The 13,416-nt window shown below is 36.9% G+C and overlaps 2 protein-coding genes across 2 annotated transcripts in view; one reads left to right on the forward strand and one right to left on the reverse strand.

The window, feature by feature from the left end:
- Nucleotides 1-200: 200 nt before the first annotated feature.
- LOC101302905 (MATE efflux family protein 4, chloroplastic-like) lies at nucleotides 201-4,971 on the reverse strand. Its single transcript, XM_004292377.1, has 14 exons — nucleotides 4,575-4,971; nucleotides 4,383-4,477; nucleotides 3,669-3,777; nucleotides 3,453-3,508; nucleotides 3,288-3,343; nucleotides 2,732-2,870; nucleotides 2,444-2,581; nucleotides 2,286-2,354; nucleotides 2,086-2,196; nucleotides 1,749-1,877; nucleotides 1,367-1,444; nucleotides 728-799; nucleotides 568-630; nucleotides 201-302 (listed from the first exon to the last, which is right to left on the reverse strand). The coding sequence occupies exons 1-14, from the start codon at nucleotides 4,969-4,971 to the stop codon at nucleotides 201-203; spliced, it is 1,614 nt and encodes a 537-aa protein (XP_004292425.1).
- Nucleotides 4,972-6,810: 1,839 nt separating this feature from the next.
- Nucleotides 6,811-13,416, forward strand: part of LOC101303192 (DNA helicase MCM9-like) — a 10,114-nt gene continuing 3,508 nt past the window's right edge. The window contains exons 1-13 of the mRNA XM_004292378.1: nucleotides 6,811-6,929; nucleotides 6,991-7,093; nucleotides 7,168-7,267; nucleotides 7,351-7,489; nucleotides 7,847-7,913; nucleotides 8,313-8,484; nucleotides 9,126-9,225; nucleotides 9,689-9,786; nucleotides 9,941-10,006; nucleotides 10,182-10,274; nucleotides 10,570-10,686; nucleotides 10,954-11,026; nucleotides 12,827-12,893. Coding sequence (XP_004292426.1) covers nucleotides 6,811-6,929; nucleotides 6,991-7,093; nucleotides 7,168-7,267; nucleotides 7,351-7,489; nucleotides 7,847-7,913; nucleotides 8,313-8,484; nucleotides 9,126-9,225; nucleotides 9,689-9,786; nucleotides 9,941-10,006; nucleotides 10,182-10,274; nucleotides 10,570-10,686; nucleotides 10,954-11,026; nucleotides 12,827-12,893 — 1,314 coding nt within the window. The remainder of the gene's footprint in view (nucleotides 6,930-6,990; nucleotides 7,094-7,167; nucleotides 7,268-7,350; nucleotides 7,490-7,846; nucleotides 7,914-8,312; nucleotides 8,485-9,125; nucleotides 9,226-9,688; nucleotides 9,787-9,940; nucleotides 10,007-10,181; nucleotides 10,275-10,569; nucleotides 10,687-10,953; nucleotides 11,027-12,826; nucleotides 12,894-13,416) is intronic.

A 13,416-nucleotide genomic window follows, 5' to 3' on the forward strand; every position in this document is an offset into this window, starting at 1 on the left:
TTACATATACTAATCATTGATCTATCTGATAGTGTGGACACATAAAAGAATGAATGATGACAACACTGATCTTTAGCAGCCAGGCTAGACGCATATGCTAAATTCCATGATTTGAAAACCATCAGCGAAATCAAATGGAGTGGCTTCCCTCAGAGTCTCTTACTTCTTTCACTAACATGTGTGTAGAAATGTACCAAATATCAAGTAGCTTTCAACTTTCCCACGTTATAGGAGCCAAGCTCTTCTGTGTGGAGCATGCCATTGGGAGAAAGAAGCCGCCGGAGAGCAAGGAAAAATCGAGCCTGTATGAAACTCATGTATTCAGTGAAATGCACGAATATAATCAAATGTTGCGTGTATTGAATACTCATTCTGTTAGCAGAGAGACGCGACAGGTAAGAACATGAGCCCTTTACATATTGTGTGTGCGTATTGTCCAAAAGACTAGAGTATTAGGTAGAGAGATCTAATAGGTGTTTATTGCTTTGATATTAGGCACTTAGCCCAACAAAATAATGGGGGTCTAGTATCAACAACTTAAATTGAGTGATGAGAATTTATTCTTACCCATTGAAAGCCAACAAGTGCAAACCAGCAGCCTGGCAAACCAAATCCTCTGCTGTTCAAAAGCTGGTGAACGGAATAAAATAAATAAATAAGATCTATAGTGATGACTACAGAAAATGGCACCAAAGAATTTGACAGAATGAAAAAATAAGATCTATACCAGCAATAGAAGAGCACCCAAGGAAAAGCAACTGCTCATTGAGAAGCTGATGAAGGTAAGATCACGTCCAGCCTGAAACAGAAAACAGAACATTTTTATCCCAAACAAAAGGGTTATAAATAGAGCGAGCAACAATCATTCAGTCCTCTAAGATAAAATAACATAATGTAATCTCATTTGCACATGAATACACAACATGTTGAGAGAAGTTTACATGAGTAACCTATACTTTGAGTATCAGGAAGTCTCAGGAAGAGTGAGGGGACAGTTAGCAGTATTTTAGTTGTATGAGAATTATGTTTGTAAAACTGGATACAACATTCTCTACTTATATTTTCTGTGCTAATAATGTGTTTATCCAATACTTGGCCAAGCATGTGATTAATTAATTAGAGTTTAGGTTTTAGCATTAAGAAAGAGTTTCTGTCAGAGGATAATATATGGAGGCTTAAAATTCTGTATGACAGCAATATTAATTAGTACATAGACATCAGATATCTTTGAAGTAGTAGAAACTAGAGACAAATATCCGGAGTCAAGTATTACTCGCCTTGCTCCATGGCACATGTATGTTATTTGAAAGAAGAAAGAGAAGAATAAAAGAATACACAGAGGTCTCATTAGAGTTATCAAGCGTACCAGCAATGTGCCCTCAAGGCTGTGAGTACAGGGTGTAATAGATAACGACAGGAAGAACAGAAACAATACTTTGTGCATCTGCATAACACAGGTAAAACCAAATATATGAGAAACATTCAGATATCCCAATTAAGTTCACTGTTGTTTATGTACAAATATATTCCTTTTGAATATACAGGAGTTAATGCATAATGCAATATTCATTTCTGTCCAACCTAATTAGTTCTCATGTGCAGTTAAATTGTTAATCAGACAAATTATCACGTACTTGCTCATGGAAATGTTACTTCCCTTTTATCTATACCACACAAGTTTATTTTCCTGTCAGATTAAAAATCATAGGACAAGAATTGGAGTTTATACTTCATTAATAAAAACCAACCTCTTGTATGACTTTTAGATCAAATGTAAAGATATTGGGGAATAACCAAGGAACAGACATCCCAATAGCTCCTATTGCCAGTCCAAGAATAGCTCCAATGATTACGAGTGACTTTAGCAGCATGCGGGCCTGTTCAGTATTCACTAAAAATTAGAACACTTTTGGCTCATGGGTAAGTACATTTTTCAGCTAGAAAGCTTTTACATCAAGTTCATTTGAAAAAAGAAACCTACATTATCCACATATCACTAACACATGAAAATCTTGGTAGAAACAGATCACACAAATACACACAATGATAATGGTTGAAGCATCATGGAACTCGATTATAACGAACCTTCTCCAAACTTCGGTCAACTCCATATAATAACTCAGGCATAAATGATTGTGCAGTTTGAGAAAGAGGCTCACCCCATACCACACACATCCCGTACATTTGTATCATGACCTATGATTAATTGCACATTGTCAAGATAATTGTTATTTGTTCCTTGCAGATGAACACTATAGCTACCTATTAGAGCAAATAAAGCTAACCTGATGAGCAGCAACTATATTTGTACCCATAGCAGTAGCAAAGTATGTCATCAGTGAGTAGAAAGCCACCTAAAACATCAAAAGGTGTCATATACTTAGATGTGTTCACATGTTAGCAGAATTCAGCAGCAATAAAGTGTTAAATAGATGTGGCAAACCTTTGAGAACATTGTTACAAACACCGGACCTGCAATTCCGAATATTTGCAGGCATTCACGAGGTGATGGAACAGAGATGGAAAATGCACTGAATCCTTTCTTATTCAGAGCTTCAATCATCATACCAGCGGCAACAATCTATAACAAATGATGATCAATGATTCAGTGGCAGGATAATGTGTATGTGTAAAATATTGGGTCTAATAGGAAAATATCGGCAATACAATAGGACAAACAAGTGAGATTAGATGCGGTAACTGTTGAAATGCCAATAGGACAAATATATACCTGAGATGCCATTGTTGCCCATGCGGCACCAGTAATACCATAGTGTAAGAAATTGCATAGGACTACATGACCAAGGCCATTCACAACACTGGCAACCACCAGAGCCTTTAAAGGTCCCAATGAATCTTTCATGCCCAGACTGAAATTAGAAGACATAGCACCTTTCACTTTAGAGATAAATATTTTAGTCAAATAATTACATAAGATTCAATCAAATACAAGATTAAACCTAAATTTCTAACAAAGCTGAGACATAAACCTACAATATTAGAGATGTGGAGTAATTAAGATAAAATATATTTCAGGCAGCAAACCTGGTGGACTATATAGCTTTAGCAATACTAAAACATAATGCAAACATTATCCAGTACAATAAAGGGATCTCCCTCCATGCCACCTTAACTTTTCTCATGACTCTATGCGGCTTAACAAGATTGATATGGAAGTTCTTGCAAGTAATGAACTGAACAATGAAGTCAATAAAAAATGGCTATCCTAAGATTATGCCAACTGATAAGTTGATCCATGATGCAGGAAAGAAGAAAGGTCACCGCACCTTGCGCTTTGAGCAACCAATCCGAAAAGAATCGCAGGCCACGCTAACCCTCGAATCTACTGACAGCAAAGAAATGTTCAGTTGACAAGATAAAGATGTGTTATACAAACTATGAAAGCTACGTTACAAAAAGGAGGTAAAAGATTCAACTACAAGGAATATAACCTGAACATATTTGCTTGCTGCAGGTATAATATGTGCATTCTTGGGCCCAGCAAAAGCTGTAAAACCAAGATCAGATAATTCATCACATTTAATGGTCTCCGTTATGTTTGCTGCATTCAATGCTACTCCAAAGTGGTAAACTAAATGTGATTTGACATTTTAGATTGATTTTGTACGTCTATGCATCTGAACAAAGGAAAATCCAGTCTTCAATACCTGTTAGCGCCCATGAACCATGGAATTGAGTAAACAAGAGCATCAGAACTCCACAAGTCAGTCCAACGAAGAGCAAGATAGATATCTGATGCTGCAATTCCTTTTTATCCTGCAACAAGGAATATCTTGTCAATATAATAAGAATGAACTGAACAATAAAGTATCTACGAGGGAGTCCATAGATAAAACCCAAAGTATAAGATAAACCATTGGAACATTTAGGTTCAGTAGTGTTACAAACATGCAGAGTAGAGTGCAAATATTTTCTTTACACATGTAAAGGAAAGGTAAAAGTAATCAGTAACTCACTATGTAATTACAAATATGCACTATATTTTGGTAATTTTTCTCAACTAGCTAAGCCTGCTGCAGTCTCTCTCTCAAAGATCATCTTGTTTGATAACTTTCCATAAGTTGTGTTTGGGAAGCAACTTCTATCTGCATACTGCTTTTGCAAAATTTTAATAGGGTGTTTGTGTTATTTGAATTTGAACTTCATTGACTTTTCAACTATGCTTTCACCGAAACCAAAAGAATTCACCTCAGTTTCTCCTAAACTAGCAGCTTTCCAAAGCACACAATCTTAAACTGAATTTAGAGTTTCTTTTATCGGGTTGAATTATCAGTAAAACATACTTCTAATGTAAGAACTTAATTAAAAAATCAATGAGCGTAATTTGAAACTAGCAATTGCCCTCACAATATGTTACTAACCCTCTTGGCGAGCGCAGTGGCAACCATGTTAGAAGTAGCAATGGAGAGGAACATGAACAAAAGATTCATGTTGTCACAGAAGACAGTTCCCGGACCTGCCCATCCAAACCCGAAAATCAAATCAGCTCATTACTCATTTCAGCAGTACCAATTAATTAACAGAAGAGAACCAAACTATAATTCCATACTTACCCAAAGCAGCAAGCTCAGTAGAGCTAGCCTGGCCGATAACAGCGGTGGAGATGAGACTCATCAACGGCCCACAAATCCACAACCCGGTAGCCGGACCCGAAAACATGACAATGTCCTTCACCTGCTTCCATAGGCTTCGCTCCACCAACTCCTCCTTCTTCTCAGCCACCAACACTGGCTCCTCCTCCTCTTCTGAGTCAGCATTACCCATGCACGCCGTAACTAATCTCCTCCCGCCCTTATTTCTCGCCACCAAAACAGGGAAACTTGTCGGGTTACTGTCGTAACGAACAGAGCTGCGGAAGACATGAGAGGTCTGAAATGGGTTGTGTAAAGCTGAAGGGCGAGAGAAGCGCTTATGGGTTGGGAGGTGAGCACTGTGTGAATGGAGCGCCATGGTTTTCAGATTCATGTTCGATCAACGATGCGAGAATGATGGAGGAGGACGAAGAAGAGATTAGAAGATTTAGGAGCAGAGGTGAGAGTGTATATGATCATGTTGAGGACCAGCGGCAATTCCATAACAACTTTTCAAACAACAGTTGCAGCGCAGGTGGCATATCTGCAAACGATTATTATATGCAGCTAACCAGTTAGTGTAACCGTCTTTCTTTCTCGCCTCCTTTATTTTCTGGCTGTCTTTTTCATTGGTCATTTTGTTCTATCAATTATTTCTTTTATTTTGGGTTTTGATAAATAAATATGAATATTTTGACATCGAGACACGTACAATTATGGCCTGGTGTTCTCTCGATTACTTTCTCCTCAAATTTACTATGTGTTCTCATTTCTAAGACTTGGCAAGGTGATAGTCGGCCTAGTTCATCCGAGAACGTTGTCTCAAACTGGCACAGTAATAAGGTTGGTATGAACGGATTGAGTGGTCGCAAGCTAGGTAACCTGGGAACGGATTGAACGGATTCCAATTTACCTCTTTCTGTATTCAATTCTCAATTATCACTACTATTTCATTATATCCTTAACATTTTCTTCATACTGTATTTTGATTTTTGAGTATTTCAATCAATTGTATTCTAGATATCAAACCCAATAAGCTCGAACTTTTGCTGAAGTTTATACTTGGTCCATCAACACTGATCAATACAACCTTTGTGTACCTAGAAACTACATATCTTCTTCAATTGTCCATGTTTCTACTAAAGTCATGGTTGACGCCGTGACGGTATTCTTATAAAATTTCTAGTATGTGGTCTTCTACTGGTACCTGCACAAGTAACAACTATCAGAGGTCAAGCCCGGGGTTGTTGGTCGACTCGCCGATCTCTAAGTCAGTTAGTGTCGCTACTTGTTAAAGGTGTTAGATATTTGGACTTACCTGTTATGGAAGGTTGCGCATGCCAAATAGATTTTTCTTGCGAATTGTGCCCCTTTCTTTGTGACACTTGTTCTTAATTTAGGCGAGCTTGTTGGCAGTAGAAAAAATGACATGTGGCCACTTCAATCGCTACAACTATCTATTTAAATAACGTTCTGTGGAAAAATGTTGTTATAGAGAAAAGTATTTCTCAAACCAGACCTATCAGCCACCATAGGATGGTTACCGTCGCATAGCAGTTGCATTAAAATCATCTTTGATGTAGGAAGAGTTGTTAATTGAGGATTTACGTTTCGAGACAGTGAAGGAAAGATTTTTCTTCTTAGAGCTAATAAAGCTCGAAAATACATAATTTCAACTACCGATTCTACAGCTCTCAAAGACAAGGTTGTTAAAGCCAAAGACAAATATCCAAGTAAAAAGTTAATTCAAAATTGATGCCATAAATGAAAGAACTAACACATCTTGAAAGATCAGTAAAGATATCACATGATCGGAAGATCATATATTTCAATCAGCTTCAAAAATATATTTAGAGAGACGAAACCCGTAATAGACCCAATTGCTCAAGAAGGTCATTTTGTCGTAATGATCGCGCATGACTAGGTAGTTGTCCATCGACTGCTACTATAGAGTTTTCTTATTTGATGGTGTAAACTCGGCTTGTTCGAGAGGCTTCTCTATTGAGTTGTGTTCTTCGGTAATGTCTCTAGTTGTTTGTTTATAATATAATTGAAGACTTTTGTTACGTGTCTATAATCGAAGAGGTCGACATGACGACACGTGTACGACAGAAAGAAAAAAAAGAAAAAAGAAAAACGAATTTCCCTTCCCTGGATAGATATTTAAGGCTGTTCCCGCCCATCCCCCCCCTCCCTTGGTTGTTCTTCTCGGGTCTCAATGGCTTCGGCGTCTCACGTCCAAGAGTTGGCGGCGTTTCTGATACGCCACCACTCTCACCAGCTCCGCTCCATCGCTCTCTCCCCAGACCCCAAGCTCCATTACCCTCTCCACCTCAAGTAATCTCCATTTCCTCTCTCTCATTCTTAATCTCACCCAATTCTCACTCTCTAATCTCAGTTTCGCAGAGCTCATGGACGACGATCCTCGGCTCGCACAGCTCGTCTTCTCCCAACCCACCGAGTACTTGCGCCTTCTCGATGACGCCGCTCTTTGGGCTCATGTCAGTCTTTCACTTTTGGTCCAGAATTCCTTATAGTCTTGATTATTGATTTTGATTAGGGTTGATTTTCGCAGAGAGTTGTACTGGGAGATTCGCAAGGTCTGGGTAAAGGGGTCAAGAAGGAGTTCATTCATGTCCGGATTGATGTCAGCGGCTCACCACTCGAATGCCCCGGTTGGCTTTCTTTTTGAATTGTTTTCGTTTCGATTCGCTTTGCTGTTGATTTGGTTTGTATAAGTTGTTGTGTGTAATTGTAGAGACTTTTCCGAGCATTGGACGTGTGAGGGTGAAGCATCGTGGGATTCTGCTCACTCTTAAAGGGACGGTGATCCGGTCCGGGGCTATTAAGATGTATGAAGGGGAGAGGAAGTACATGTGCCAGAAATGCAAGAACGAGTGAGTGATTTTTTCACGCGATTACTGTGTTTGTGGGATGAAAGGAAATTTTCTTGATGTTCATGTGTTTAGATAAATGTGTTTAATAGATAAGGTGTTTGTAAATTGGTGCTTTCGCGTTCCGCTATACTAAATATTATTTTTACACAAGTAATTCCGCAGCTCAATGCTGTCATAAAATTCTGCATGCTATGGTATATTGAACCTTATTTAGAGTTATCATGCGATTTTGTGGAATTATCTGTGAATATGTATGAAAGTTTCATAATGAAACAACATGTGCATTATGTCTGTTTATAGTGGAATGACTTCCCTCTTTCTTTTTTTTTCTTGTTGGTTAACTATGCTCGTCTGCAGATTCCTCGTTTATCCTGAGCTGGAATCGAGAAACTCCATAAGACTACCTTCATATTGCCCCTCTCAGGTAATTGCCTATTCCACCCCTGATAGTCTAAATTTATTGCTATTTAATATTTATCATTTCCAAAAGTCCCATGACAAAAATGAAAAACTAGTTAACTAATCAACTATCAGATGAGGGCATCTGTGTGCATGTAAAATATGAAGAAGTCAGTACTCACTGTATCTGTTTTTTCAAAATAGTAAAATGGTTATCTATGTCTTTTATTGGATAGGGGAATGCTTTGCCTCTATGGCATAAGTGTTCGAAAGCGAAGAGGATACATTGCACCTCAGTTTTACAGTGTGACATCTTCTCTGTTGCATTGTATCTTATTTTCAGTATGGCTTTCTTTAGTAATCATGTATCTTTTGATAAAAGTGTGGTTTGAGAGTTTGGTATCTGATCTTATGTATATGACAGACTAAAGCCTGTGAAGGCACAAAATTCGCGCATTTGGAAGGTTCTATATCATGCCATGATTACCAGGAAATTAAAATCCAGGAGAGTACCCATGTCTTGGGTGTTGGGGCCATTCCACGCTCAATTCCTGTCATTCTAAAAGATGATCTTGTTGATATTGTTAAAGCTGGAGGTACCGCATTCTGAAATTTTGGATTAGTTCTACTTTGTCTCTGTTATTTTTTTATGTTGGTTTAGTTGCATGTAACAAACAGTAAGTTTTCACCCTTCAAACGCAAAGTTCTTGTTTTGGTAATAATTAGCATTAATTGCAGTGGGGTGTTGGACATAGCGCCACAAAAGTTCTTAAGCTTCCACTTCATAATCAAAGTTGCAGTACGTGTGATAGATATCTGTTGGGTCAAACTGGGAAACTCTGATTGGTATTTAGCAGTGAGAAATACCAAACAGATCCAGTCAAACAAAAATGTCAATAATTTTGGGCCTGTAGTTGAAATTGTAGTTAGTGGCTGCATGTACTTTTAACCTTAACCCTTGACCATAAACCCACATGCTTTAACTTTAAAACCAGTTGTTATCAGTAATTTTGCTGTAATAGTGGTTTAGACTTCTTCGACCAGTCCTTGCAACATGATACCATGTTAACTTGTGGCTGCACTTTTCCGTTGTATAGTTGTATTTCCTCAACTATCATTCATAGTTCTGCCGTAGCTGCATATTTCCACAACTTCCTTTTCCTGGTACAAGTGATTCTTAATATCACCAATTTTTCATTATGGTGGTCAAATTTACTGTAACTTAGTGTCAATGCAGATGACATTATTGTCTCTGGGATATTAACTGCAAAGTGGTCTCCAGACTTGAAAGATGTGCGATGTGACCTTGATCCTGTATTGGTCGCTAATTGCGTTAGGTAAGTTTAGTATATTGAACTTGCATCATTTACAGATTTAATAGTACTGAACGGAATGTAGGTATATATTTATTTATCTTGTAAGTTAATAACGCTTGTTATTGAGTTGCATATTTGTATACTTGAAAAGGATATCAATAAGTAGGAGAATAATAAAAGAAAAAAAAAGTTATACAAGTGAGGAGTTGAACAATGATTTGTGCTCCTTCCTGAAAGCAAAATGAGAATCATATCACTCAATATCAGGATAATGTAATCTAAGTAGATCTGATAATTCAAACGATGTTGCATTGCTAGTGAAAGTAATCCAATGTTTCAAATTATAAACAAGTGGAAGCAGAAACACTAAGATATTCTTGTTTGGAAATGTAAAATCTTGATATCTTTTGTGTGCCTTATTTTATACAATTTTTTCGTTTAATTTTTTATAGAGGAGTTGATTCCTTTCATATTTCATAACTAGGAGAACTAACGAGCTGAAGTCTGAAATTGATACACCCGATGATGTTATCGCAAAATTCAAGCAATTTTGGTCGGACTTCAAAGATACGCCTTTGAAAGGTAAATAATAGTCATTGTGTTGACTTTAGCATTGAAAAATGTATAGTATATAACTTTCATCTTTTCTTTTGGGAACTTATGTTATTTTGGCATATGATGCTCTGAGCCTGAGATTCCGATAAAATTCCATTTTGTTCTCTCGAGACTTGAACAGGGAGAAATGCCATCCTAAAAGGAATATGCCCACAAATCTTTGGACTGTTTACTGTAAAGCTTGCAGGTATTCTTCACAACTCCATTTTGTTATTTATCCATTTTATTTGGATCCAAAACAAAATTTTACAGAAGGAAGTGATATGTCTAAAGTGAATACATATTGTGTCTCAAAGTTGTTTACTTTATGTCTAAAAATTAATCTGTATGAAGTTCACATACATTTTCTTTTTTCATATTAGTTGCATTAACACTTATTGGAGGCGTGCAACATGTTGATGCTTCTGGAACAAAGGTTCGAGGAGAGTCTCATTTGCTTTTGGTTGGTGATCCAGGTTCTTTTCTTTGGTTGATTTATTTGTTTCACACTTCAGTTTCAGACTTCAATATTGACTTATCAAACCTTTTTTCTTTACATTACAAAGAACTTACTTTGTTGACAAAATTACTTAAACTCATACACACTAGCTTCAATATATATCAGTCTTTATGTGCACACAACTGATAATGCAAGCAGCCTGGAACCGTCTAATTACAGAGATGTTTCAGGATCACCACCAAACTTTGAGACATTCAACTAGAATCTTGGGCTATACACATACATGTAACCATTACTATTGAAACTCTCAGGCACTGGAAAATCTCAGTTCTTGAAGTTTGCTGCAAAGTTGAGCAACCGATCTGTTATTACAACTGGATTAGGTAGCACAAGTGCTGGATTAACTGTCACTGCAGTCAAGGATGGAGGTAAGCATTGGTTCCTCTTAGCTGAACCATTAAGTTGCACCTATGGAACCGGTTACTTTAAGATTGTTCTTCCATTATTACTATCTATATGATTCATTTATTATTTTTGTTTTGATGTTAGGTATGTATGTAAGTGTCTTTGATCCTTTTGGGACTTGTTTGGAAATCAATAGGATAGGAAGCATCAATGCTGGGTAATGCATATAATATAGTCAAATATTGCTGGAGCCCTTCTTTACAAGTAAACTATATTTTTGTCACATTTAGGGGAGTGGATGTTGGAAGCTGGAGCCCTGGTTTTGGCAGATGGAGGACTTTGTTGTATAGATGAGTTTGATAGGTATGCCGTTCAATTGTGTTATAGAATATTTCTAGCTTTGTCCTTTGGTTTCATGGAACGTTTCTTTCTATCTTTTTATTGTCTTGCATTCAATTTTGTGTATGATGTACACATGTGTATAATATGACCTTAATGTACCATATGACTATTTTCTTTTAATTAGAACTTCATGGTCACTAACTCACTATTATCTCTAGGCAATCATAGGCAATCATCTCTATCCACATCATATCACAGCTAAGTGAGCTTGTTCTGGCTTCTGGGGTTGGTTATTTCTGATAGATTCCACCCCATTTTAGAATAACAAACCCAAGAGAGAAAGGTGCTCTTATTGTTGGAATTATTATCATACAGTTGGGTGGAGCTGAAGAAGGGCTTATGTTAAAACTTTGTCAATCAAGAGTACAAAAGGCATGGAAAGAAAAATCAAAAGAAAAGAAGAAAGACAGATAATTTTTCACAAGACTTCAGGTGGCTTAGGTCTCTAAGAGAACTAAATGATGAGGAATAAGGATTTATTTAGATGATGTCAATTACTTTCAGAAAATGATTCGGTTAGACAAGCATTTGAAATTATGCTGATTCAAGTTGCGTAGTCTAAAAGATAATATTTTCCAAACTGAAGAATGAGTGGTCTTTATCGGAATTAATATGAGAAAATTTCTTTCATTGTGTCATTTTCTCTAAATTGGCTGTAGTGGTTTTTTACTTTCTAGTTTGAAACTAGCTATATTTATAGGTCTCTCCATGTGTATGTGTCTTCATTTGTTTTTTTAATTGGTTTCTTTGTATTATGTTTGTTTTCAAAGTAAATGTTTCATCCAATGTGTTTGTTTAATCCCATCAAATAAATTTGCATAGAGGCGAGTCTCTCATGAGGTGAAAGTCTGCTGTCTTTATTTCCTTTGGTATTGTTGAAACGGAAAGGTCTCCTTTTTAGTTATTGATGATGCTCTTTTGTGAGCTCTTTTATGATGGCAAGAACAGCTTGTTATCCCTAGTTGTGTATTTGAAAAAGTGTCAGGAAGTAATATATGATGTGAGTGAATTTCATTAGTATGCAGGACATAAGGTTATGGATGAGAAGTTTCCTTTTAGATTTTATTGTCTTAGTGTTGATGAGTATAGCTTTCAGACAACACCACTAGCCCCCAAATCTTATTCTGTTAGTGAATGGCCCAAGAACTTATTTCAAGTTAAAACCCTTCCTCATGTGGAGCCTCCCTCTTGCCTGAGGGAAACAAAGAAATGTACATAGGCAGAGACAGGTAGATGCACCCCACCCCCACATCATGCAAATCAACAAGGAAATGGGAACTGGACATTGGAGGTTTCAAAGTAACAACCTCACCCAAAATATTCTAATACCTTGTTAGAGAACACTCATAAGCTCTTAGGGATTAAACCAATAATGAATATCAAGCTAACCAAAATATAAAAAAAAGAAAAAAAAAATACTGTGTTCAGGAAGCTAATCTTAACTTTTCAATGGAGGGATAGGAAATTTCTACTGTTAGACACTTTATTTCTTTCTCCTTCATTCCCTTGATGCTTATTAGTGGAAATGGACCTTTGCATCTGTACTAAGCTCTTTTCAGCTACTGGGTTTAATTTTGTTACAATAAGAAGAGAGAGAGAGGATAGTGCAATTTTTCTTCTCAAGTTTTCTTTCAATTAGCATTGCCAAAACTCAAGATACTGGTTCAGATAATTGCATAATATATATTTAAGTTGGTTGTTTCCATTGAACTTTTTTCTTGCTTCTTGGTGTATAATGTCAAGCTAATTTAACTTGGACAGCATGAGAGAACATGATAGGGCAACCATACATGAAGCGATGGAGCAGCAGACTATAAGTGTTGCCAAGGTAACACCTTTTACTATAAGGAATGTCCCATAGAAGATTTTGAGCTAAATGTTGCCTGAATGCAACTTTTATTATGTTAAATAGCTGAAAATTTGGAACTAAACTTAGACGATGCTCAGCAAAAAGTTTCATAGGTAAAGAACGCAGACTTGGGTTTAGCATAAGTTTACTCTTAGGCAATCAGTAAGTTTCATAAACTAAATCTTAGCAGACCTCCATAGGCCTTGACCTTCTGAGGTTCTTTACTGTTCACCTGTTAATGATCATTTGATTACGCATTACATTGGCCTTGCCTTGGTAAAATTTCGGCGGCAATGTGAGGCAACAAATGATGAAGCTACGCTAGTTTATTCTCAACGACATCACCCATTTGTTTATCTATGTCTACAGCTTGATTTTACTTGTTTGTCTTAAAATTTCTGCAACATTTTCAAATACTATAAAACTAGGGAAAGTCCCAGTATCCCTAGATGTCCTACCAAGTACAAGCAATAATCACACCACGGATATGATTCTCATTTGT

This window comes from Fragaria vesca, linkage group LG2 (assembly GCF_000184155.1).
Source record: "Fragaria vesca subsp. vesca linkage group LG2, FraVesHawaii_1.0, whole genome shotgun sequence".
NCBI classification, from domain to species: Eukaryota; Viridiplantae; Streptophyta; class Magnoliopsida; order Rosales; family Rosaceae; genus Fragaria; species Fragaria vesca.